The sequence below is a fragment of the Vidua macroura genome, chromosome 7, assembly GCF_024509145.1.
Source record: "Vidua macroura isolate BioBank_ID:100142 chromosome 7, ASM2450914v1, whole genome shotgun sequence".
NCBI lineage: Eukaryota > Metazoa > Chordata > Aves > Passeriformes > Viduidae > Vidua > Vidua macroura.
This window is the reverse complement of record NC_071577.1, coordinates 3,749,105-3,775,491: the sequence shown is the minus strand read 5'-3', so window position 1 is coordinate 3,775,491 and position 26,387 is coordinate 3,749,105. Positions and strand designations below refer to the sequence as shown.

General features: G+C 42.3%; 1 protein-coding gene across 10 annotated transcripts in view; it reads right to left on the bottom strand.

Moving 5' to 3' along the window:
- Positions 1-26,063, bottom strand: part of AGAP1 (ArfGAP with GTPase domain, ankyrin repeat and PH domain 1) — a 343,329-nt gene extending 317,266 nt beyond the window's left edge. For all 10 annotated transcript variants that reach the window (XM_053981906.1, XM_053981905.1, XM_053981897.1 and 7 more), the window contains exon 1: positions 25,606-26,063. In XM_053981906.1, coding sequence (XP_053837881.1) covers positions 25,606-25,768 — 163 coding nt within the window. In that variant the 5' untranslated portion in view covers positions 25,769-26,063. The remainder of the gene's footprint in view (positions 1-25,605) is intronic.
- Between the last annotated feature and the right edge of the window lie 324 nt (positions 26,064-26,387).

Genomic DNA, 26,387 nt, shown 5'->3' with positions numbered 1-26,387 from the left:
AAATTGTGAATGTCACAATCATGTGAAATGCCAAAACTTCACATTACCCACAACTAAAACTTGATCCCATCTTGTGGCTACAGTATATACAAGATACCTCTAAGAAGGGTTTGAAAAAAAGTAAACAGCTTTGAGAAGTGTGGTTTTAATGTGTAAACTTCTTATTTTTCTCACTCAGCAAAAAAAAAAAAAAAATTCTATGACTAAGCAGTTCTTTTCAAACATTTAAAAAATAGTGTATCTTTAACCAAACATTATCACAAAAAATGCCTTCAGGGGGCTTCTATGGAAGTTTTCAACGTGAGGAGGAGAAATCAAATGTCAGTGAGATTTCCTTTGCCAGAGAGTAAAGAAAGCCAAGGGAAGCAGATCACTGAGGAGGATTACAGGCCCCACAGACTGACAGAGTTCAGCTTTCCATGACTTTCTCAAACTGAAAGCATCATGTTCTGAAGCCTGTTACATTCAGCATTCATTTTGTTGCATCTGCTTGCACTGCATTTTCTCTATATACAAGTCACGCTGAGCTGCTACTCAGGTTTTTGCTAAGCACTCACAATTATCTTCTTTGCAATAAGAATCCCAACAGCAGCAGGCAGTGAAGCTCTGCCTGACCAAAGCACTCAGTCCAGACACCAGCTGAAGCAGCATCCTGGGCAAGTAATTCAGTTTCAGATCCCTAAAAATTACCTATTGGTGGAGAGCTCACAAACACGAGAAGAAAACACTACATAAGTCTGCAGCAGAAGATTTGGTGTCTCAACAGGAAGATAAGGAATCTATGTGACTTATCTCCATCATGCTTTCACTGAAGCAGCCTCACAGAAATAGAGCAGGTCATGAATTTTCTGTAAGGAGAATTGTAGAAGCCCATCAAATATTAAAAAGCACTGCAGATGTCTGCAGTCCTTTCTAAAAGCTTTTTTCAGACAAGCAAAGAGGACACATTAATTAATTAAATTAACTGTTTCCAAACATTCCCCTTGTACAGATCATTACCTTTCTTCAGATGTTTTTAATAGAAAATTAGTCTGCTCCTCCAGGGTTTTCATTCCAGAGCTTCTCTCTAACTGTAACAATGTTTGTTTATCCAGGCTTTCAGAAGACTTCACAGAACCTTGCTGCTTTCTGCACAACCTAAAGCAATAGTTACATCTTGCTGATTTTCAGAAAGCCTCTAGTATCAGCCACATCTCCAGATTACCACTTGCACAAGCAAAAACCTTAAGTACAAATACAAAATTACCTGCAATGCAAAAAGAGCCTCTTGAAAATTATCAGGATTGCATATGAATCACTTCAGCTTATTGAATTAGTGTATCTATCCTACAATCCACTTAATGGGGTTTCTTAAATTAAATTTCTCTCCACCAAACACATCTCCCTGTCACATGACACGAGCTGAATACCTACAGAGATGACTGAATTTTCATCAGAGCCAGCTGCAAGGTACCCACCTGAGTAATTCTGGCAAGATCAACTTGTTTGTGTTCCAAGCAAACCTTCATTAGTGCATTACTTAAAAATCAGTCATAAGACGCCTGCTTCTAAATAGGAAACCTGCTCAAAGGCATTATTCCAGAACAGAAACTGCACTGAAGGCTGAAAAACATCATACCTATATTTGAAATGCCATCTTCTTCCAGTTCCTTTGCAGCAAATAACATCCTTTCCAAAGAAGCAAGTTGCAGAAATCAGCTTGTGCACTGCTTAGATGCACCTGTGCTGATTCAAACACATCACCAAGGCTTCGGTGCGAGAAGGATCAAGCTCTCTGAGGCACCAACTTCAGCCACCCGGAGCTACCCAGCTCCTTTTACATCATGCCAGGCAAGAATTTCCTCCTCTTACATAAGAGGCAGAGAGAGCTCCCAGGTGCCCCCGTTTCCAGCACGGTGCTGGCACTGCAGGAAGAGGCTGCGGTTGCCCCGTGCCCAGGCCCAGCTCTCCCATGCACTGACCTAAGAGGCAGCAAATCAACGCTTTGGGATCACTGCTCCTCAGGGGTTCTGAAAATAGAACACCAGCTGCTATCAGAGCCCATGTGCTGACACCCAGCACCACTGACCAAGCACCACATCCAAGACCTCTATTTCCTTAATGCCACAACCAGACAGATTTATATTGCACTCTGTATCTGACAGTGGAAGGCTGCCCCGTATCCAAGTAGTTCTCAGCCTGACAACCAGGGTAAAAAAAAACCCAAACAAGCCTTTTTTTTAGCATAACCTTGCATGCCAGATGTGGTTACTTCAGGCTTTAGATGCTACCAAGTGGAGACCCTGCTCAAATTTTCCCAGCACAAGTGCAAAGACCATTCTCAATGCACAGACCTCACACATAAATGGCATTGACAATTGGCACTGACACTCTTGGATCCAAAAACATGAGTTTATTATGAATTGAAGCAGCTTTCAATTAATCAGATTAGCACCCCAGCTGCGAATACATACACTTCAGAACCTTACTCTTGGACTGTGACCTCCTGTTATCTCACACTATCATAGAAATTTAATCTGTCAAACAGTCCAGTACAAAGTCCAGGCAATTACATCCGCTTAAGTACAAATCCGCACTTGGCAATAAGCCCTCAACAGATACATCTTGTTCATATGTCAGTCAAGTTTCCTTCAAGTAATTACAGCCTCTTTCTTACTGGAAACAGCTACTGATATTTGCAAAGCCTCAAGTTTCCAAAGCAGTGAAGGGCAAGCCAAGATTGGGACTTCCAGTTTTACGAACAGCAAACTGAAGGAGGGACATGAAGCCAGGATCACTGAGGCCTGCTATGGATCAGCCAGTCTATACTAACTGCAGCAGGGACATTTCATTAACATTCACCACTAACTGGTCTGGCTATAAAATGCAGAGCAAGCTGAATCTTGTCATGATTCACAAGTTTCTCCACTTGTACCACGTGTACCTTCCTTGACAGAGAGAACTTGATCACTGCACCTTCCATCTTTCTGGTTTTAACCAATGCACACCTCAGTTGGTTTAAAGCAGAACAGAGGGGATCAGAAACACAAACTGCAACACATTGGAGAGGCACAATACAACCCGAAGCAGAAACCACATTCTCTTATTTCTTACAAAAATCCCTTGTGCAGGTCCCTTCTTTTATTCCTTTCTCCCTCTGTTCTCAGAATGGTGCTCATGCAGATTTCAGCTCAAATAAAGTCTATGCATTGTACCTTAACTCATTCCATAATATGCAGCAAGATAGTAAAATTGGACCTCAGTTATTTACAATAGCCCATAAACAGCTAGGTATCTTATAGCCTAAGTCAGAAAAATTAATAAAAGGATCCCACAGAACTTTGCCTTGTCTATTCACTCCTCAGATTACAAATGCCTCACAGATTCTTTTCAATGTAACCAACTTTATTCAACAGAACTCTGATTGTAATCTCCATTTACAGTATTTTTTAAAAATATACAAGCCAACAAATACTCTCATTACCCTCCATCCTTTGTACAAGACACCCATAATAGCTTTACATTTGTTAAATTAAATTAGATGAAACTTAATACACCAACTTACAGAGAAAAGCAAGTTCAATCAGTTCTTCGGTCTTGTTCCTCTATTCAGTTTCTACTTACCCAGGTGTTATTGGTTCAAGTCTGCCTTTTTAGTTTCTGTAGTATAAGAGCCATGTAAGGAGATTTATTGACTCAAAGCTACTGCTTATTTCTAGCAGAAAACATCTTCAAAATGCTGTCTTTTCACTTTACTCTTCAATTATCACCATTTGGTTAATTTTGAACCCTTTAGCAAGTGTTACATCATGAGAGTTGCTTAATGTCTTTAAAGCAGTCATGATCAACCACAGATTTTATTCAGTTTTATAATTATAGATAATTATCTAGGGCTAAACATTCTACACACTTTTTCAGTTACATCTGTTACTTCAGTAAACCTTCCCAAGTAGGAGGTAGTGATTTCCTCTAGCATTATTTATGAGTTATCAGTTAAGGAAGTTGATTCCTCCTTGCTGGAATTATTTTATAGCTGATTGTCAGAACATTACAGCATCAGCCAACCCAACGGAATTAACTCCTCACCATTCTTTAAAAGGCTTTCCCATTATTATAATCTGATAAATTCAGCCATTATACAGCAGTGTTTATTCAATGCTTTGGCTGTTTGCTGCCGTTTGTTGATGCAACAGAGGGCTGGTTTAAACTACAGGAAAACACCTGCAGGGCTAATCCTTGAGAATAACTTCAGCTCTTGCACACGCCCCCATGCTCACAGCAAAGTTTGCTTTTCCATTTTCCATACACAAGACGTGACAAACAATTTATCTTGGAATGGTTTGGGCTGGAGGGGACATTAAAGTTCACTTTGTTCCATCCCCTGCCATGGGTAGGGACACCTTCCACTATCCCAGGCTGTTCCAAGCCCCATCCAGCCTGGCCTTGGACACTTCCAGATATCCAGGGGCAGCCCCAGCTGCTCTGGGCACCCTGTGCCAGGGCCTCCCCATCCTCACAGGGAACAATTCTGGACCAGCTATTTCAAGTCTTAAATTATCTTGCTTCTACACATCAGCTGTGCTCCTGCTACTCAACACGGAGTTCCAGAGAACAGGCAGCTGCACTTGGCTGCTTTAGCCCCAGAGGTCAGGCAGAACTAAACCACGGGCTTGTCTGGAGATCTGCTATCCAAGCGCATTTGTAGCCACCATATCCAACCAGCACTTCCCACAGATGCCTTGGATGTGAGGCAAACCACAGAATGCACACTCATGAACTGAGCAGCTTATCCTCAAAATACTGCAGGCTTTCAGAGTGACCTAAATCAACTACATGGGCAAAAATGAGCCCCTAGCAGCAGCAAGTCTTGGGCAAATGGTCAGCACAATCCATTCTGTGTATTTATCTTTTTATTACAAAGCTCCAATCTGACCTTTTAAAAGCTTCTGATATCCTACTTAATAGGAGTGGCAGACAGATATTTCTTTGTGTGTTATTCCAAAATGGTATGATTTTGCTTTACATTTTACATACTTTGTTTTGTATCTATACATATTATAGATCCTTTTCTCACCATCCTGGCTTACACTTCACATCAATATTTCAACAGTTTTCATCGTCAGCCATTGTTATGCTAAAACTTAGGTGTTAGCAGAGCTCTGTTTTTGACGTTGTCTGCCAGAGGATGTCTCACTCAAAGCAGCCTGTCAAAGAAATTCACCCCCAACATGAACAAAGAGATATTGAAAAAGTAGTTGATGTAATTTTATTTTTTTCAATATGAGAACAAATCAGTGAGACAGATCTAGATTACTATGAAACATAGTAAATTAAGCTATTTGCAAGGCCTACTGAAATTCAAAATTAAGGAATCTGCCAGAAAGATTATTTTGAAATAAAATATTTTATTTAATTCATACACATTACATTTGTCACAGCCAACTCACAGCCCACACCCCATAATCCTTACCTTATCCTAACATGGGGAATTCCCCTGTAACGGAGTACATTTATGGAGAAGACATGGGATTAATTTCATGGCATCTTTATTTTGGAATGACAAATTTGCCAATTAAAAAAATAAAGACATGAAAGGCACAAGAATTCAAGGAAAGCCTGAATTCAAGCAGGTAGCTTGATTTAAGGTAAGCTGAGGTTGAACTGAAGTCACTCCTCACTGGAATCTGCTCTAAAGAGCAGCAATTCCTGGTAGTTTAAGATGTTTTTTGCATTTCCTCCTCAGCCATCAACCAACTCATGCTAATCATCACCTTTTCCATTAGCATAGAGCTGGAGAACGCTCTGGGAACATCTGCCTTCAATAATTCATCTCTCACACTAATAAACTCCTGAGCCAGTGGTTGCAGATGCACCTCACTTTTCCCCTTCCATACAAACCCTAATTACTTCCCTGAGTGTGTTTATTAGCTTGGACAGTCGCCCACCTCCCTTTTCAGTTCTCTGCTTATCATCTGCCCTCCCATGCAAATAAACACTCATAAAAGCCTGAAACCTCCTAAAGATCTTGTGGAGAACCACAGCCCATCTCCATCATTAGCTGTTAGCACAAAGGAGGCATCTTACAAGGATCCTCATTAGAAGGTTCTTCCAAGAAGTAGAGGGTAATCATTAAGGCAGCGGCACTCAGTTATTTTACACTCCTTTTTCCTTCCTGCCTGGGATTCTCCCTGTTCCATCACATGGGCAGCAAGCTGGGGTCCCTTCACTTGTTTTCATTTCAGCCACTGCCCGAATTTCAGATCAAAAAGCTGATCTGTAAACTAATAAGCAAAGTTATTTTTCAAACAAATGTTTTTAAATCACCAACTTAATATTTCTAACAAAGCAAAAGGTAAAAAGCTCTTATAGCTGAGTCTTAAAGCAAGCAAAGAAATCAAATTCGTACTGACCTTTTAACATGCACGTGTACTCTTTTCAGTTATAAGCATGAGCTGAAAACACTAATTCAGAGTTGAGTATCAGCCCCTTGGCTTGGTTCTTATACTGTATTTACCACTGTTTATAAAGAAGCATTTGAGATCCTTCCGTAGCAATTGTCACTGCTCCTAGGCAAAGGTTTAATAATCATTAGCCTGATTCTGTCATTTCTAAAAAAAATCCAAACAAACAAACCCAGCCAAGCCCCAATGCATTACAGTAGTACCAGACTCCCCTGGTATTGTGACTTTTTATATTTCACTTCAGTTGCTCTAAGTCAATATAAATTCTTTTCACTGCACAGTTACTAGGCCAAAGTCAAAATGCTTTTCTCCCAGTTCAGCCACAATAGACTGATCTTCATCTCGTTCCCAGAACTCGAAGTCCTTCTCATAACTGCTCAAAGAATGCAATAAGATCCAATTTCTTTGCAATATTTATTATTGCAGTTATCATCTTGCAACAGTTACAGCCAAGTAAGCATCTGACCAAGTCCTAAAAAGTACCATTGTTTTGCTTAAAAACCTTCTCCAAGTGCCTCAGTCCCAACTGATCTGAGACATGACTCAGGAGTGAAGGAATTCTGCAAATCCACAAAACCTGGTGCAATAAAAATTAGCTCTAAGTAGCAGCCAGCAGCCAAGGAAAATCGATTGTTGCCCCTGATCAGCACACAGATCACAGCTCTGCTTTCTGAACAAACTGAAGGTGTCCAACTCGGTTATGGTCTGAAGCGACAAAGACTGGGGACCTCTGCAGTGCTACAGCTCAGCCAGAAAATAAACAACTCTTACTGCTCAATGCTCGGCCCTGTCCATCTGGCTAAGCTCACAAACAAACCAAACGAGCCACACTTCCAGTGCCAAATGAAACATTCCCACCAGAAAACACTTCCTGTTGACAAACAAAGCATCAGCCCTACTCGCTGGCTATGAATTTCTAGGAAATAAAATAGTATTTTGCAGATTTGTTTGTAAAGATAATCACTGCAAGCGATTACAGGATCAAGCACTTGATCAGATTTAAGTGTTCAATACACACTGTCTGTTTATTTACAAACACCAGGTGATAATCCTGTGTTGTCCTAGACAGAGATGAATAAAAACTAGTTCTGAATAGTAAGTGTTTCTTTCTAGTTAACTTGAGGAAAAAGTTACCTTGAATTATATGACAAATAATTAAAATAATCAAAGGCAGTGGCCCTGAGGAGCAGCACCCAGCCCTCTGCTCAGCCAGATCACATTTAAACCAGGAGAAACGAAACATTGCACCTCAGCTCCTGCCATTAGGAAAAGGATGTCATTTCCAAAGCTTTTATTCCTCTGAGTCTAGGACAACGGGGGATTATCACCAGGTGTTGGCAAACACTCCCCCCACAAAGCTGTGAGGTTCTGCAACTGCACTAAGGCAGGCAATGGTTGTTTTCAGCCAGGTTTCACACTAACAGTGCCAGAACCCAAGCAGGAATTATTCAAAATTATTTTCAGACATAAAGCAGTAGCAACCTGCTATATAATTCTTCACTCTGGTTCATAACAAATGAAAGTTCTAATTCTCTTAGGCAAACAGTGAATTATTGCAAAATGAAATAAGCTTTCAGTGAAGTGGTTCAACTTCCAGGACAAATGCACTTGTTAGATTAATTCCTGCTACGTTTTCATCTGGATGCAACACAGAGGTCACTTCCAACATGCTGACCCTTGTCCCAAAGGATTAGGACTTGCATTTAATACACATTCTGGCACAGCTACAGTGCCTGAAGTTTGCACAGCCTGGGCAATTACTTGAAACTGAACAGAAACCCGAGGGCAAATCAGTTGAGAACTCATAAGCTTCAACCACGATGGAATTCAACACAAAACTGCTGCATACCACCATGGTTTCTTACACGTCTTCCAGGGAGTGAAAAGTCCCTTTATTTTCAGTGTTAATAAGTATGTAGCTACTAGTGGCATTTCAAGAACATATTATCTAAAATTAGCAGAAGCTGCTAGCAGCACGCATTTTTAAAAGGCCAATGTGTTTTCATTAAACCTCACCTAGAAATTAAGATCCAAGTCATCTGGAAGGTGCTTCAGTTTAATGGGGATGAGCATTCTTTACTGAACTGCTGAGGTGTGTAACAATACTCATCAGTAAAGATTCACACTGACTGACAAAGCTACCTCTCTTCAGTGAGATCTCCTTGCCACTGCCAAAGCACTAGATGCGGTGCTTTACTCACGCCTCCAAGCCATTTTTCCATCTCCAGGCAAAAAATAACAATATAAAGTAGAAAATATGATTTAACAACTTGAAATCTGTTTTTAAACTAGTCTTCCTCCAAAAAAAAAAAAAAAAAAAGTTGTACAGCTTAACTAATAGCTATCTAGCAGAAATTCAATAACACTGTATCAACAGATTTGTCTCAGATGTCTCTCACTCCCCCCAAAGGACACAAACTTTGTAAGAGAAAACTTCCTCCTGTTTGCATACTCTGAATATTCAAGAGTATCACATTAGAAATCAGATTGCCTTGGATTTGGCAACACTGTTCAAAATTTGCAACTCTTCTATCACTGCAATATTTTCCTGCAAGTTTAGATTTTAGAATTTGAGAGTATCAATACGAGAACCACAGGTTTTAGGAAATCTACAGCCAGAACAAGTAGATGGAAAGAAACTGCACAGAAATGCAGCACAGTATTTGTAGCATATTAGTTAGTTAGACCATTGATCTCCACTGAGCACTTCTACAATTAAAAAAAAAAAAATCTCAACACATGATCTGAACCCTGAGTATTTACAAAATAAGGTAAATGAAATTTCCAACTCTCCGAGCTTTACTGAAAGTACAACAGCAAAGAAAACTCATTGATTTACCCTGAAATTCTGTGAACTGCATTCCGCTCACAAGCACTTAATGCTTCAAGTTCCTAACCCCTGGTATCATACCTTAAAAATAAAAGGTGAAAATGATATGGGTGATTGTTCAGCAATGCAGAGAATCTTTCACTAAAGCTTTGTAACTTGCGATGCAAATTTAACGTGTACTAAAAACCTGAAGACATAAACCCTGTGTTTTTCACTGACACACAAGGTGACATTTCTGAAAAGCTGAGAATGTATGTTCTGAGCAGGGTTACTGCTCTGACTGGGCTCTATCTGCACTCATCCATTTGCAGACTACTCAAACACCTCAGTATCAGGCTAGCCAGGGAAAAGGAAGCTTTAGGACAACATGAGAAGGCTGATCTATGCAGGCCTGTTGGCTTATTTTTTCAATTAAATTTCCTGATAAATGTTTCCATGGAAAGTTTATACTGGCAGAATTCTCATCTCTACAGCACTCCATGGTTTCCCAGACTCACTGACAGAGGGAATCAGCTACAGAGCCCTCTGATTTTATAGTGCAAACAGACAGGGAAGAGAGACTGACTCAAATGTACTTGGGACTCAAGCACCCATGAACTTGGGGATAAATAATCCTTTTCCACAAAATCCAAGCTACCCAATGCAAAACTTAATTGTCTGTTTTGGCCAACAGTTGCTCCTCTAAGTGCTGCAATTGTTTCAACATTAAAGGATTACTACGGTCACCCATTAATTACAAAATTACTTAGATTATACCATACAAATAGCCATCACCGAGCAGCATTAGCATAGGACAACTACTTGACTTCAGGAACACGCTCCTGATCTCACTCAAGCCTAGGACACAGTGCCAATTTCCAAGTTAGAGAAACCCTTTGTTCTCCACTACAGTGGGTGTTGAGATTGTAACAAACTGTCTCTTTCACTCACAAGTCTAATAGACAACCTGACCATCCTCCAAAAAAAAAAAAAACAAAACAACTCTGCATAGTCAAGGTTAATCAAATGTTTGGAATGAAGAGTAGATTTCCTTTCCTTAATATGGTTTGGGTTGGAAAGACCTTCTCTCCCAGAGAAACAGGTTCAAGTTTGTTAGGGCCTGGAAGTTACTTTATAGCCCACTGAGGTGTTCAGCAGCAAGAGTTTCTGTGCAGCACCCTACCCTGTTTCTGCTCCTTGAGAAAAAGCACATTTAGGTGTAAGACAGCAATTCACCAAACAGAGCCAAGAGCCCTCCACCAGCCTATCAGCTCTGCAGCAGCAAATTAAATATCACAGGCTCACCCACTCTTAAACTACACTCTCACAGAAGGCCGTGAAGATCTGCAACTGTTTTTAGCAAATTTATATTCTGCTGCTCAACTTTACCACAAGTCTTGCACATTTCTAGTATTATTTTCAGCTAAATCCAACCTGGGAATCAAGCAGCACATCACCTCATTTTGAATTCAAGTTGAATGGAGGTTGTGGTAATTCTAAGGCACAAAGGAGCAGAGTAATATAATCCTCAGGTTACAGACTTTGCTTACCTGACTAGCTTAAAGAGGCTTTACTCTGTGGGGGTTTAAAAAGAATTAAAATAAAAGCTTAATTCCTCCCTACCAAAATCACTCTCAGCATCTTTATTTATTATTAATCAGGTCTCATCTGCTCAATACATCATTTCCATAAGATTAGCAATCAGCCACATGTTACAAGAAGACAACAAATTTTGTGTCCTTTTCTCAACATAAAGCTTCCACCTCCTCAAGAGTAAACAAAGAGCAGAAGCTAAAACAGTTTTTATGCAAGTTAGCCCCTGGATGAAAAACATGTTACAGAAAACAGATCTGATTTTCTATCTCAGTTATTTCCATCTTGTATCACAATTTGTCATTAGCCCTTATCTATTCCTTCCTAGGAAGATTCCTCATCACCTCCCATTTGAATGCAACATAAATACAAGTAATTTGATTTACTGTTCTTTTAAAGGAATTCATACACTGGGTTTTATTTCAAACAGGTAAAAGTTAACTGCAAATTCATACATTTGCTAACAAGTGGCTGTAAGATGCAAATTAAACAAGTGCCAAGCAGTTAAAAATATTTGCTTTTACATCAGCTGCTCATTATTACATAGCACATATAAATGCCTAAATATAGAAATTAGTCTGAAAGTTGGCAATCACAGGGACAAGAAGCAGAACCAGATCCAGCAAATCTTCACAACATTCAAGCACACAGAAGTGATAATCTAGAAGCCTTCAAAATTCTCTCAAGTTATGTCATTTTAGTTCCCATCTCAAAGTCTCCCAGAACAGTTGCTTTTCTCTGACTATTACAAGAATTTAGCTGCTTTTTGCTTCTAAAAGCCAACAGCCTGCAAGCACTCAAGAAGTTTGGGAGAGTAAAAGCAATGTACACTGAAGCTGTTACATTCCAGCCATCACCTATGTTTCAATGGCCTGTTTGTCTGCTTGGAGGCAAACTCTGAGCAAAAAATGCTCCTTGCAAGTGAGGAAACCACTCACTATCCCATACCTCAAGCATATATAACCATTAAAATCCATTTTTTACAGCTCCATAGGAATTACTTACAAGCTATTATACCTAGAAAACAAATCCCACGCTCTCTCCCCAAGATGGTTTTCCTTGTCACATCCCTCACCAGCATCAGAGCTTCTACTTGTCCACATTGCCAAGGACATCAAACCTAACAGCTCTCCCATACACAGCTCCCGGCTTTCCAAGTCCATTGGTTTTCACTCAGGTGTTTTGGGTTGCAGACAGACACATCTGCATGTAAATTTTTAGCAATTGATTCAAGCTCCAGGGCCAGCAGCAACCACACTGGGCTTTCAGTTCCCTCTGCTCAATGTGGAATTGCTCCTGCAGTAGCTTGGCCACAGCATCCAAAACAAAAAAAAAACCCACCATGGATGCCAACAGATGAGCCAATGTCACTATTACAGAGGCAACATTTTCAAGATGCTTACTGTACTATCTCCTAAGACTCAGGTTTTACAGTCTGCTTTAAAAACTGGACTAAAATTAGACTTGTCTAATTCTTTGTTGTTGTTGCTTTTTGGGTTTGTTTTTTTTTTTTTGAGTCTACATAGGATGGTAATACAACAATTTGGCAATACAAAATCTGGAGGACAGTTCATAATCAGTATCATCCAATTGCCATCACCACTGCTCTTTTAAACCTTTATGCGAATTTCAACCACGTATCTTCAAATTCAAGCCCACTGCACTTGTTCTTCATTTTAGTTTTTAACACCTGGATGTGTAAAAAGTGCCTGTTACACCCACAGCTAACAATTTTCCTCAATCCAGAGGTGATCCTCAGAGCAGACCCACCACACAGCCCAAGGACCCAAGAGTGATTACAGCAGAAACGAACCCAAACCAAGAGTCACAGGGTAGGAGAGGGTTTTTCTGGCACTCTGTAGTGTTCTCCACACACTATTCCCACTGAAACCTGTACCTTAATCCCTATCCAGGGAATATATTATCCTGAGGACAATAGATGTCCAGTCTCTGCTGACATACCAAGCTAGGAACAGCCTTTTTATTGATGGCATCAAGTGCACATAAGCAAACAAGAGACAGATGCTGAAACAACAGACACGGTTCATTCTCAGGAAGAACACAGATTCATACAACTGTGTTCGTCCCTGCTTGTAGCAGGTTGTTGTTTTGGATTTTTTTTTTTTTTACTTACAGCCTCAATGATCTTATTTGAAAAAGATCTAATCCCTTTTGTAACTGTAATTTATCCATATTTCATTTCCCTAATGTGGCATCACTCACTCACCAGCTTTTATCAAATATCACCACTTACCTAGCAGGCAATATTTCCATCTGCTGAGTAGAGAAACAGTATGAGAACAACACAAAACCAGCTGCAGAATGTCAGGCAAGGAGGAGAAATGGCTCCACGTTGCATGGTAACACAGGCTCCTCCGACAGCACCTTTCACTGGAATTCAGGAATACCAGACAACTTCTGAAACACTCCAGTGTTGCTTTCTTCCAAGACGATGGTATTTGTATTCAAGCTTCTAGCAGGTAGCTGGTTCAGCCTGAGTACACCACCTTATTTACATATTAATTTAAAAAATAATCATCCAAAACACCAGCAGTAGCTACCTGCATCCCTACAAATTCTGACAGAATTAATTTTCCCCATTTATCAGCTGAGTTTTTAAAAAGCTATTGGCCTAGTTAGCAAATCAAGGGATATAAACGTGAGCTTTAACTTTAATAACATGTCATTACCTAACAACAAGTAATCCCTAAAGGGACATATTTGCACTTTTTAGGTCACTGAAGTATTTTGCCTCTTGCTGTTGACAGGCTATATTCAAATCACAGCCAAACACCTGTATTTAAATGCTTTTTGCTTCCAAATTGACTAATTTCTTTCAGCTGTCTGTAATCTCATTTCAGTGCTTGCTGTGAGAGCAAGTCAGTCAGGCTCAAATTAGAAAATTTGATATGATTAAAGTGTCTAAATCACCTTGAAATATTAAGTTTGAGATAGATTAATGTTCATTTTGTCAAACACCCACTTTAATCCAATATGTTACAGAAGCAAAGCAATCCTCCCCATTCACACAGAGAGCAGCCTGTACAATTCTCAATCTGAAGAATCAGTTCCCTCCTGAAACAGCTCTTGCTTATTTAAGAAAAGGTAAAAGTCATCTCTTTAGACCACTGCATTCCATAATCTAACATCAGGATTTTGCCTATCAGGCTGGAAATACAAAATCTCTCTGGTTTATATTAAGCTTCATTGTTTTGCACAGTAAAATAGTCAAAGCACATATCCTCTACCAGAATCACAGCCAAAATACCTTCATTATCCCAACACTGCATGAGTATCTCCATTTTATTTTCCTTATGTTTTCCCACTGCAGTTTCTGCTGCACTGACATCACCAACTCAAAAGGCACACCGTGTTTTGCATCACCAAAAGCTGCACAGATATGCATACTCTGCCTTCACCATATAGATAACACATAAAAACTATTACCATATAGATGATGGCAATTTTCCAGCTTAAAGGGGGGTGGGGCAGGGGGTGCATATTCTGCAATATTTTTTCAGCTGTTGTTAAAATCCCACGAAGAACAACAATGCGACTACATTAAAGCAACTGAATTTCCCCTTTAACATTACAGTGACTAAAATGGACCAGCACTTGAATTCGGCATTTAAAGCAAAACAAGGGCTCCCAATTGTTTACATTTCTCTGCAGACCAGTTTTAAAACACATGTAATGCTCCATCCTAAAAGCTTTTGTCAGATAATTTGGAGAGGATTAGCAAGTGAGCAATTAGTACATGCAGTTCACATCAACTACCACGCCAATTAGCATCATAAATCAAACCAGCAACCCTCTGACTGAATCCTATTATGCGGCAAGCAAGATGTTCCAGTAAGCAAAATATTCCCAGAGAAGTAATGTCTTCCTGGAAGCCACCTAGCCCTCCTGACCTCAGCTCAAATACTACTTTTATCAGATATTAAGCAGCTATCAAGGCAGGTGTCTGCTACAGGTATTGATCACCTGGCACCCAGCTACCACACACAAGCCTCCCTCCAGCTCAGGGTCACACACCTGGGTAGTCAGCCCAGCTTTTTGCTGCAGCGAGCTGTGCCCCACCCTACTTAAATGTCATTTTCAATTAAGTCAATAGCCGGATCCTTCCATCCATAAACTCATATACTGTTGTATATCCAGATGCTATTAAATGCCACAACCTCATAGCGGTGAGGCATTTTTGAAGCTTAATTAATGCACGTTAAAATTAGACTCTTATTTTGCATGAGGAAAATAACGAAAGGGGACTAAATGGATGAGTTGCCTCAGGGTATAGGAATCGTTTTCCTCAGCTTGTTTCTGCTCCTCCCTGCTTTCATTTACTCAGCTCCAAGGGTGGAACTACAGATTGCCATTCAAGTAGCACAACTGCCATAGCAAAATGATAAACCACTCCAGCAAGGTCCCACCTGCACTCAGGCTGCTGCTATAAATTTCTGCTGTATTCAGAACGTACCAGCACAATTGTCAATTCTTACAGTTTCATCATCCATCATTCATGTCACCATCCTGTGCAGGGGCTCAGAAGCTGGCCCACGGACCCAGAGAGATCTTTCAACCCCAAGCCTGAACAGCAATCCAAAACTAATTTTAGGAAGGAAAACTATTACTTGGCTTTATTCACAGTAGAAAGAAAATAATCCTATTAATTCTTTAGCATGTATTGAAAATATGAACAAAGCTTTACTACAAAAGCACTTTAAACTCTGCTACATCATTGATTTTATGTTCATGACTGACAGCAATGGTACATTATTTTCCTTCATTGTCATTATTTATTAGCTTTGATAGTTGACAATTGTACCCTTGGCAGCACAACCAATAACACCTTCTGGCCAGAAACAGAGATGGTGCAATTCATTACAAAGTGATTTTTATTATCAGAATCCTCAGAATACCCACATCTGTAAACACTTTCCAAGCTATCATTCCAGTTTTAGTGCTCAACAGTGATCCAAATCAGAGATTTACAGCCCATCTTTCTCTCTCTCCATAGCTGCTCCATACCCTGCCTCCCAGAGCAGCAGATATTAAGCTGTATGTCACTTCAGTGATAGTAAGCGCCTATCTCTGACTTTTGATTATTTCTTAACAAATTTGTCATGTCACACCAGCTTACCTAAAGATAAACACCTACACCTGCACAATGGCTGTAACAGTTTACTACGACCTAGTATTAGTTAATGTTTTCTCTTTCCACATCAGGAACAACTCAGTCACTGAAGCCTAACTCTGACCACTATGTAAAATTTACAAAAGAAAAGACATCAATATTCTAACCTAAGAATTCAATGGCAGCTCAATTACTCTTTCTTACTATTCCAGCATTACTAAATGGATGAAATAAGTTTCCAAGAGATCCTTTGCACCCTGCAGTCAGATCAACTTTTTGAAAGTAACACTGGCAATTTCTTAGGCCAAGTCTATGACAAGAAATGCCATTGGTTCCTACTGCTATAAGTTGGCTTTATATATTTCCTGGCTGCATTCATGTGCTACAGCTGCCACAGGAAGGCTGAGGGATGACCTGATTTTTGCCTTCGAGACATGAAAATTACTATAAATGCTCAAGCCACCTCAAGCAATTCCACTGAATGAGTAATTCTGGCTGTAGCAGTATAGAAAACAGGAGGGAAAAGGACCATTCCATCCATTTGCACCTGCTAACCTAGTTCAAAACAGATTTGAACTGCGAAGCCACAATCATTTCTATGCTTTGAGAACACTCCTAGATTCTTTCTATAATGTATTTACATAGCTCTAAAACTACCCTCCCTAAATTTCTAGGCAAGCCTACTTAAGATTGTTTCCTGGACCTGGACATGTATTTCAACTCCATGTTTATCAATCCATTCACAGCCTTAGACATTTCAATCTCCTTCCTCACCTCCCTAGTTGTTCCCTGAGTTTGGCTGGTGTATCTTTGAGGAAATTCACTGCTGGAGCAAAACCAGCAGCTGTCCAAACACTGTCTGATCTTGCACAGCAAGAACCACAGAATCTCCTGAGCTGGAATAATCCTGATGCACAAGGATCATGAACCCTCACCCTGCACAGACACCCCAACAATCCCACCCTTGGCATTCCTGGGAGCATTGTCCAAATGCTCCTGGAGCTCTGACAGCCTCGGGGCTGTGCCCATTCCTTGGGGAACCTGGGCAGTGCCCAGCATCCTCTGGGAGAAGAACCTTTCCCTAAAATCCAACCTAAACATCCCCAACACAGCTTCGTGCTGTTAGAGATGCTATAACAAAGGGTTCCACAGATACTGGGGGAGAATTGGGGGGGGGGAAAGGAAACGAGGAGAAGTAACATCACTTCAACACTAAAACTTTCAAGTCCAAGATTATTCTAACTAGGCAAAAATTCCTCATTTGTCCATACACTAGCCATCCCCAAATTCACGTGCCAGGCACCTGAGTTGGGATGTCGCCCAAGTGATGCAAACAGCTCCTGGCACACAAGGCGTTAACTCAGACACACTAGCACTTGCCAGGTTAAATAGGATCCATTTAAATGATTGCTGTCTGGGCATTCCAGTGCCATGCTTTTAGCATATTTCCTCTGGAGAGCACAGTTGCTGTGATACCAAAAAGACAGGCGTCCTGGCTGCTGGCCTGAGCATGAGAAGCTCAAACAAAGATAAGGATCTCTCACATTCGAACCTACTGTATCTGTATAACCCAGTACGGATGCTACAAAACCCTGCAACAGTGACTGACTGGCTGTGTCATTCCTCCTTCTGGTTATGGCACTGAAGAAGACTGTTGTAAATTATAGAGACAGTGGCAGAATTAATAAGAAATTTACAAAAAGGAACAACAACCGTGGTTTTAGTTTAAATGTAAGCACCACCAAGTTCAAGTCGAGGTTTTGAGTTAAAGTCATGTTGAGCATTGATTTGGTCTAAGCTATAAACAGTTCCTCAATCCCTTTAAAAATAATGAAAAAAAAAAATTGAAATATTTAAGCTTTTCACAGATAAACACAAGGCAATACACCCAAAACTATAGATTCAATTCCAGTGTTCCCCAGAGTCCCTTTGCTTGCCAGTATCTTTCTTTGGGATAAAAGGGAAAATTACCAAACAAAGTAACTGTCTCATCATTGGGTTTACATTCATTATCCAACTATGTAAACTAGTAAAGCTACAAAGGAAACACTGAAATTACATCTTTCACACAGATCAACCCTGTGGTTTTAGCTTTGGCTTCCTGAAGTGGTTAACTGAAGCTTATTTAAGCAGTAAGAAAGAAAAGTGAAAGAACAAGTCATTCTCTGGTTTAGAAATGTACCACTATCTTAACACCCTGTCATCTCTACCACTATGCAGGCTCCAAATAGATTAGTCAGGATCCTGAAACTGCATTAATGAGGCTGAATGTGCACACACTGATTAAGTAACACATCTGCTTCTACCCACTTAAGAAAAAAATGATTAAATACTTCCAGAGGGCTTTGGAATTGCCAGCTGCCCACAATGGACTCACCGCCACCAAGGAAACCTGACATCCTCACTGTTTCCACCGTGGAATTAAAATTGAAAACAAACTTTCTAAAAAATAATAGGTTCCTGGTAGCCAAAATACATCTAAGTGAGACGTTACCTTATTTCTAACATGGATCACAAGATTTATGCTGTATTTATAACCTTAGCACAATTACAAGAGAAGCACAAATTAACTGCAAACAACTTCAGATCAAAAACTACTAGGAAGTAGTTGAAAAGTCTCTCCTTACAGACACTAGGTTAAAATCACCCTCCTTTTCACTCTCCATAGAAATCAGAAAAGTCAAACATCAAAAATCAGCAGCATCCCAACTTGTCCACATCTGGCACTGTCTTCGCTGTATTTCATGGTGTGAAGACAGGCAGGAACACAAAAGAGAAGCTGAGCCACAGCTCTCCCTCAGTACAGGTGACTCAAAGTACAAACAGTGCTTAAAGGCAGTCAAGGACAAAAACTAATATAACAGAAGACAAATCTCTTACTCCCACAGACATTAGGATTATCAAAACTATTGAATATACCACTTGCTGTCTCAGAACAGAAAACTTTATCCACTGTAGATTATTAAGCAATCATTTCGGATTTGTTCCACAGCTGATATAAAGCTGTGTGTACTAAGGTCACACAAAAAAACCCTCACATAAAAACTAACAATTGCAGAAAGGGATATTTGAAATGCACTGTCAGCAAAAGGTCACAGAGTTGAGATGCAACTGAGTTCAGAGATTTTTTTGGAGCTTATATTACCTTTTCTTCAAAGATTTACTAAAAATACCAACACTATCATTCACCTTGCTTATTGGTAAGGACAAAACCAATCCCAGTGGTGACGCAGTAGAGAACAGAGTATTACTGAAGTCTGGGGAGTTGTTCAACTGCCTGGCACTACTCCAAGCCTCTCTCATTAGCCAAAAACAATGTGGGATTTTTTAATTTCACTTACAAACATACTGCAGCCCTACAATGTGGAATTTTTAAATTTCACTTACAAACATATTGCAGCCTTACAGTTATAAGTGCATCCCTTAATTACTAGCAATTAATGACCTATCTCATATTCTCATCTCAGTTTTCACAGCATGATCAAAGATACAAACCTATTCCTTCAGGTGGCAAAGTTAAGGCTAAGACCATGGTCACTCAAGTCCTGGAAAAGAAGCACTTCTCCTAATTGGAAAATAAGTCTTGTGAAGATACTTAGCTTGAGCACCTTCTGGAAACCACAATTGCCATTTTGTTACTGCTCAGTACTATGCAGAACACAAACACAGCAGCTCAGCTTCCAAAGTGTTTCCTTTTCCCAAGTGCCTGAGTTGAGCAAAAGCAAATCCAATGTCCTATCTGCTGCACTGCCGAGTGCCCCCTCTTAGGGAGCAGGACTCATTTGCCAACTTAAATAGAAATAAAAACAGTGATATGTATACACAGCAGCACAATCTCTTGTATCAGCATTATTGCCTGCTGATTTCAACTAATCCCCCAAAGCAAACGGTGGGAGAAGGCCGGCACACTCCCTGAAAACTCTAAAGCCTCACAACACATTTGCTCCATCAACATCAGCTGATCCACAGCAGGTCTCCTTTTTTTGCCCCGGAGAAAGAACTTATCCTCACAAGTTAATGGTTTAAGGCTTTCCTCTTGATCTGTAAGTCTTCTGCACTTGCTCAAAAGCATCTGATATTTAATCATGCAGCTTTTGCAGAGAATAGCAGTGAAGCATGTAATTTAAAGCCAGAATAAGACATTCCAGGAACTTCAGAACAACTACCAAACCTAGTTTTTAGTTTACTGTGCAAGTACAGTTAATATCAAGCATTTGAATGCTCTTGTTTACCCACACGCTGGAGTCTGACATCTTCCGTATTAAAAAGAAGTATTTTTCCATTTGCAAATGAGCCACACGAACAGCAAAACGTGTGCTGCATTTCACCCACTTTTTCACACTGGAGGTCTACAAACAATAAGAGTAGATCACAGAATGGTTTGGTTAGGAATGGACCTTCAAGATCATACCATTCCAGCCCCTACCACAGGCAGGGACACCTCCCATTATCCAAAGTTGCTGCAAGCCTGGCCTTGGACACTTCCAGGGATGGAGCAGCCACAGCTTCTCTGGGCACTCTGCGCCAGGGCCTCAGCACCCTCAGTACTAAGCACCCTCTGAATGTTATCTTTGAGCCAGGTTAACAGCTCAGGGCACACAGGTGCACATGCACAATCAGCAGAAAAGGGCATTAAGAGACTTGTCCCCAACATCCCTGGCTGTGACAGGAAATAATCCTCACCCAAGTCGATGCTTACTGTGTTTGTGCAAGCTCAGAATTTACCTGGATACACTTACCAGCTCTGTGGGCAGATTCCCCACACCTGAATCACCCTGATTTAATCCCTCAGCAAACCAACAAAACCAGCACATTCCCATGCTCCGTTGTGCTCACGCAGAAATCTGAAACAAGATGGCTGTTTGGAGAATCAGATTGATCCTGTGAAATTACATCGTTTGAGCCACAGTTCCAAGATGCAGATGAACAAAGGCTCAAAGAGGCCAATTGCTATTATGTTTTTAGATGCAATTGTTTTATGTGATATCCGGGGGTTTCTTCAGCTTTGGTCAGTGATGCCTAAATAGCTGAATGACGCCATCATTCCTTTGATGTACTGAAATAATATAACAAGTACCCAGAAAATCCCTGAATGGTCTGGATTGGAAGGGACCTTAAAGCCCATCTCATTCCACCTCCTACCATGGGCAGGGACACCTTCCACTATCCCAGGTTGCTCCAAGCCCTGTCTAAGCTGGCCTGGAACAGTTGTAGTCTTGTATTTCCCTAGAGAAAACAATGCTTTTGCAGCACATGCATTTCTCAAGTAATTTGTCTCAGCCTTCAATAGCAGCAGAAGTGTTAAGACACTACTGCTGCCTCAACTTCAAGACTGAGTATGACTCCTGCTGTAACATTGCCCTCAACGTACTCAATGCCAGCATTCAAGGGGCTGCAAAGTTGGAGAGCTGCAACAATCAGATGCCTCTAAGGCACCTGTCCTTCAAGAGTTTTAGCTCCACCCTGAGTAACTTTGTTTTCAGGAAACAGTACTCATTGTTTCAGAAGGAAAAAATTAAAGCAAGGTTTGTACCTTCTCCCATTTTCTCTCACCCACATGCTTGCCAGTGTATTTTTGCACTGCTTTGAGCAAGGTATTTCCAAATGGACAATCTCATTTTCCCTAAGATTTAGATTATTTCTTGATAATCACTTAAAAATCATAATTTCAAAATTAAAACTAGCATTTACAACATGCTTTTTTAAAATTTACTCTTAACAGAAAAACTAGAATAAAGATCACAAAAAGCTCTGGAACACAGCAACTCATACCTACATGATGTCTGGTATGGCATTCTTACCTATTAAAGCAATAACCTCCACTTAAATAAATAATAACTACTTGAGATGCTTAACACCTGCTGCATCAGCATGTTAATACTAAGTATATTAGTATTTTTATAGACTATTAATAATGTGTACATCATCTTGGCTAAAGTGTTATAATGTCTTTTCATGAAGCATTAAAAATTAGGTTTTTCACAATCTTTCCTTGGTTTTCCATCTTGCTAAAGTTTATAAAAATATAGTGCTAGTCTCAGCCTGGACGGTGAGAAACTGGAACTGACATATTCAGCTGTTACCTACCCTTGCAGATCACCACACCGTGGAACCTCAAGATATTTTCAGTAACCTAAAGACCACTGAAGGCAATTCATATTTCCTCTCCCTGTTTCTAAGCACACAACATACTTGGTATGAGGAATGTTTAATGTTGATCAAGCAGTGGTGCTGTGAACTACAGAACATGGGAAGGCAGATTTTACTATCGTAAAGTCTGTGTACCAGATAATAATAATTAATTATTATAATATTAATATTATAATAATATTAATTACACTGTCATTAAACTAACATAACAGTCTAAGTTACTCTAAAACTGACTGGCTACTTAGCATGAATTTCCTACAAAAAATACAGAACAAATGCTTTTGAACTGTTGACTCTGCAACTCTGAGACATGCAAGAACCTGGAAGCAGCCCACTTTTATTTTAGCACCTTTATCCACTGAGGAAAAACTAATGAAGCACTATCACCCAGAACTGTTTTACCCAGTATCACATGTAACTTAGAGTAACACAAGCAAGAAATCTCTGTGCAAAAAAGTAAGGACAAATCAATTTAGGACCCAGTTTAGCACTTGCTCTCCTCATATTAGATAGCACTCTTGTACTTCAATATAAACAACTTGCTGCTGAAAGGGGAGTTTGAATTTCAGATTATTTCAACAGTCTTTGGTCCAGCAAGTATGCCTAGACACTCCTACGAGCTCCAAATGCAAGAGGAACTCCAAACGTAAAAAGGAAGAGGGTTTACATTGCCAATAAAATCCGAAGTGCTGGAGAGACAGCGCCGCTCTACACAGGAAAGAAAACTCTAGGAATCGGTAATAGGAACTCCGCTGGAAGTCCCAAATTGCTTAAGATTCCAAGCATGTTCTTCTCCAGAGTTGTCAAACCTCTCTTGAGCAGGAGAGTATTAAATAAGCAGTTCAAGGAGCACATGTAGGTTGGAGTTTATGTTTAAAGCAGCCTGAACTAACAAGTCTATACTCTTTTTACGGGGTACAGTTCTGGTTGCAGTGGAAGGAACTCTTCCAGGAAGTTACTTCGTATCTTCTCGCAGCAGCCACATGCCAACCACACCACAATTCCTGTCAGCGAACCTCAAGTACCCTGAGGTTAAAAGATTTTATGATTTGAGGAGTATCAGTACAACACTAAACTCTTTGCAGCAAAACTGGAAGGCAACCACCACAATCCAAATGTCTGCTTTTCCTACATGCAACACATGGCACTACCACACGGATTTAAAAGCTGCTATCAGTGAGAAAGAGTTAGCTAAAGGAGGTTTAGCAAAAATACAGCCTGGTGGAGTTGTAATCCAAAGGGGTGAGGAGCTGTTGTTTTACCTCTAACTCTGCAACTATTCAATTTTTAAATATTTAAGAGCTAGTTGAAGAGCCCTCAGAAGACATACAATACACTCATTATCTAGATAAATCGTTCCCATCTATCAGAGCAACTGCTCTCATGACTCAGTGTCCAATAAAAGTTAGACAGCAAATTATCTGTTTTACTCATCCTCTCAGCTCTTGAAACATGTTTTTAGACTGCTATTTTGGTTTTCTAGTCTTTGTGATTGACAAATGAGCTGAGCCACAGTTAGGTAACAGAAATCATTAATACATGAAAAGACTAACACGAGTCACATGCTAAGGAGATAACTACATCCAGTGCTTCACATCCTCCTCCCACTTCCACACAAGCTTGGCACATCACTAGAGCCCAAGCATCTTAATTCACAAACACATTTATACCACAGAAACATGTATAAATTACCACTTGAAAAAATGCTCTGCTGAAGGCATTATCCATCCTGCAGAAATCCAAACACCAGCAGCACAGAGAAAGGGACGGTGCTTGTGCTAGTCTTCCCACCAGATACATTAATAAGTTTTAAACTCCTCAAGAGAGGAAAGAAAAGGCAGAGCACCCTCAGGAGGGGACAGCCCCACACCATAATCTCAGTAGTGACTAATAAAACAGAGAATATCCACAAATCTCTACCACAGACTTGGTCAGATGCAGATACTGAGTTGGTGGGGACTGCTCTGCAATAAGTGACAGGCACTGCCAGCCTCCCTGCCATGCCACACAACACACTAAACCCAAAATGTTAACTTCAAGAACCATGATGTCTGTCTATTCAAGCTCCACTGCTCAAGAGGCACACAAATAAATCTTTCAGGCAACAATCTCAATAGCAGTTTTTCCATCGGGACTTTTTGATTACGTATCATTTAAGGACCAGCTAGGCCACCAACACAAGACGGTTTTAGGCAGCTCTATCTCAGCTGCTGTACATCACACTCTGTTACCTTGAATCCCTTCCAAAACAGCGACAGGATACTCCACTTGGAAAAGCACACGACGTGAAGCTCAGCAAGTTATCATGCAAAATAAGTCATAAATTTCTCCACAAAATAGATATTCCTAGCCAATACCGTTTGCTCTTTTTAACTCCACCAACAGTTAAGAAAAAATATCTGCAGACTTCCCTACGCTGGCGATTCCTTATTTTGTGCACCCTAAGCAGTTCAAGCCTCTGTAGTGCTCCTGCGGGGATAGATGCACATAAATCTAAGCTTAGAGGGCCGTTATCTCCATCTTGCCTCCCGACCTGTTTTTACACCACTGCACAGACCGATACCGCTCCACAACCCAGCTGCACGTCTTGTTTACTCACTTCACACCACCAAACCACAGCCCCACAGTGTCTCCATCGCATGCTGCAGGGAGCGCGGAAGAAAATTTCATTTTCCCGAACCCTTCTGCAGGCAAAACGAGCATCACCCTTCCCACCGTACCCCGGCCCGAAGGAGCCCGCTGCTCTCCCGCACAGCAGCAGAACTGCAGAGCAGCAGAACAACTTCTAAAACCCCACAAATCCCCAACAGAGGGGCCACCCGGGGCATTCAGCGCCGAGGAAATGATGGGGACCAAGGCAGAACGCCTCCGGCTCCCTGAAAACGCCAGCCACGAGGGGTGGAGGAAGGGCAGACAGCCCGGAGCGGGGAGGCGGCAGCTCCCAAGGACCCGCGGGCTGGGGGGCACGGGGGGCGCAGTGCAAGGTGCTGGGGGAGATGGAGGGAAGTGCGCAGGGAGGGGAGCAGGACCATGGGCTGGGAGAGATGAGGGGGAGTAGGGCCATGGAGGAGGCGGGCAGGCGGGGACAGGGCTATTTGTGGGGTGGCGGTGGGAAGAAGGGGACCAGGGAGGGAGGGGTAAGACACAGAGCCGTGAGCTGGGGGAGGTCTGGGGGGAGGGGGACGGATAAACAGAGCCATGGTTTTGGGGAAGGGTGGGGGGGGTGGATAAACAGAGCCATGCGCTGGGGGAGGCTTGAGACGGAGAACAGAACTGGCGGACGTTTGGTGCGGGGGAGCAGAGCGGCGGGCTGGGGGAGGTTTACGGGGCGCAGGGCCATGGGCTAGAGAGGCTTTGGGGGGAGCACAGGGCCACGGATTGGGGGAGGTTTTGGGGAGTGCAGGGCCAGGGGTTGGGGGAGGTTTTGGGGCACCCTCCGCCGCTCGCTCCCTCTCCCCGCCGTGCCGGGGCCGCCGTCTCACCTTCGATGGCGATGACATGCTCGCGGATCTGGTTCTGCAGCACGGGCTCCTCCACCCGCTCCAGCAGCTCGTAGATGGAGTAGATGTTGGGGTGCACCGACTCGAAGCGCTGGATCTCGGCCCGGATGGCTGCCGAGTTGGCCAGCTGCTGCTGGTAGTTCATGGCGCGGCCGCTCCGCTCCGGCCCCTTCACGCTGAGACCCCCGGGCGGCGGCGGGGGCGAGCCCGGGCCGCCGCCGCCGCCTCACTCACCGGACACCCCCCTCCCCCCCCCCGCCCCGTGCCGGGCCGGCAGCAGCGCCTTGGCCTCGCAGCGCGCTGTCACTTCACGACGGCGGCGGCGGGGCGGGGCAGGGCCGCCCCCGGCCCCATGGAGGGAGGGACGAAGGAGCCGCTGCCGGTGGCGGTCCCGCTCCCGGCGGCGGTCCCGCCGCCTCTCAGCCCCTCACGGCTCCCGGTCCCGGTCCCGGCGCGCGCACCCCCCCCCCCAGCCAACGGCCGGGGCCCCCCCCCCCGCGCGCGCGCGCCCCCGCGGCAGCCAATGGTCGGGGCCCCGCCGCGGCCTCGCGCCCTCCCGCGCGCTCGCCCCGCGTCCTTCCCCGCTTGCCCCGCTTCACGCCGGCGTAGGCCACGCCCCGTCCAGGTGACGTCACCGCGCAGGCCCCGCACTGCCCCACCCCCGGGGACGCTGGGAAATGTAGTCCCGGAGGGAGGCGCTGAGGGAGGGTCGGGGTCGCGCCGCTCCGCGTCCCCTCAGGGACACCGGACCCGCCCCTCGCCCC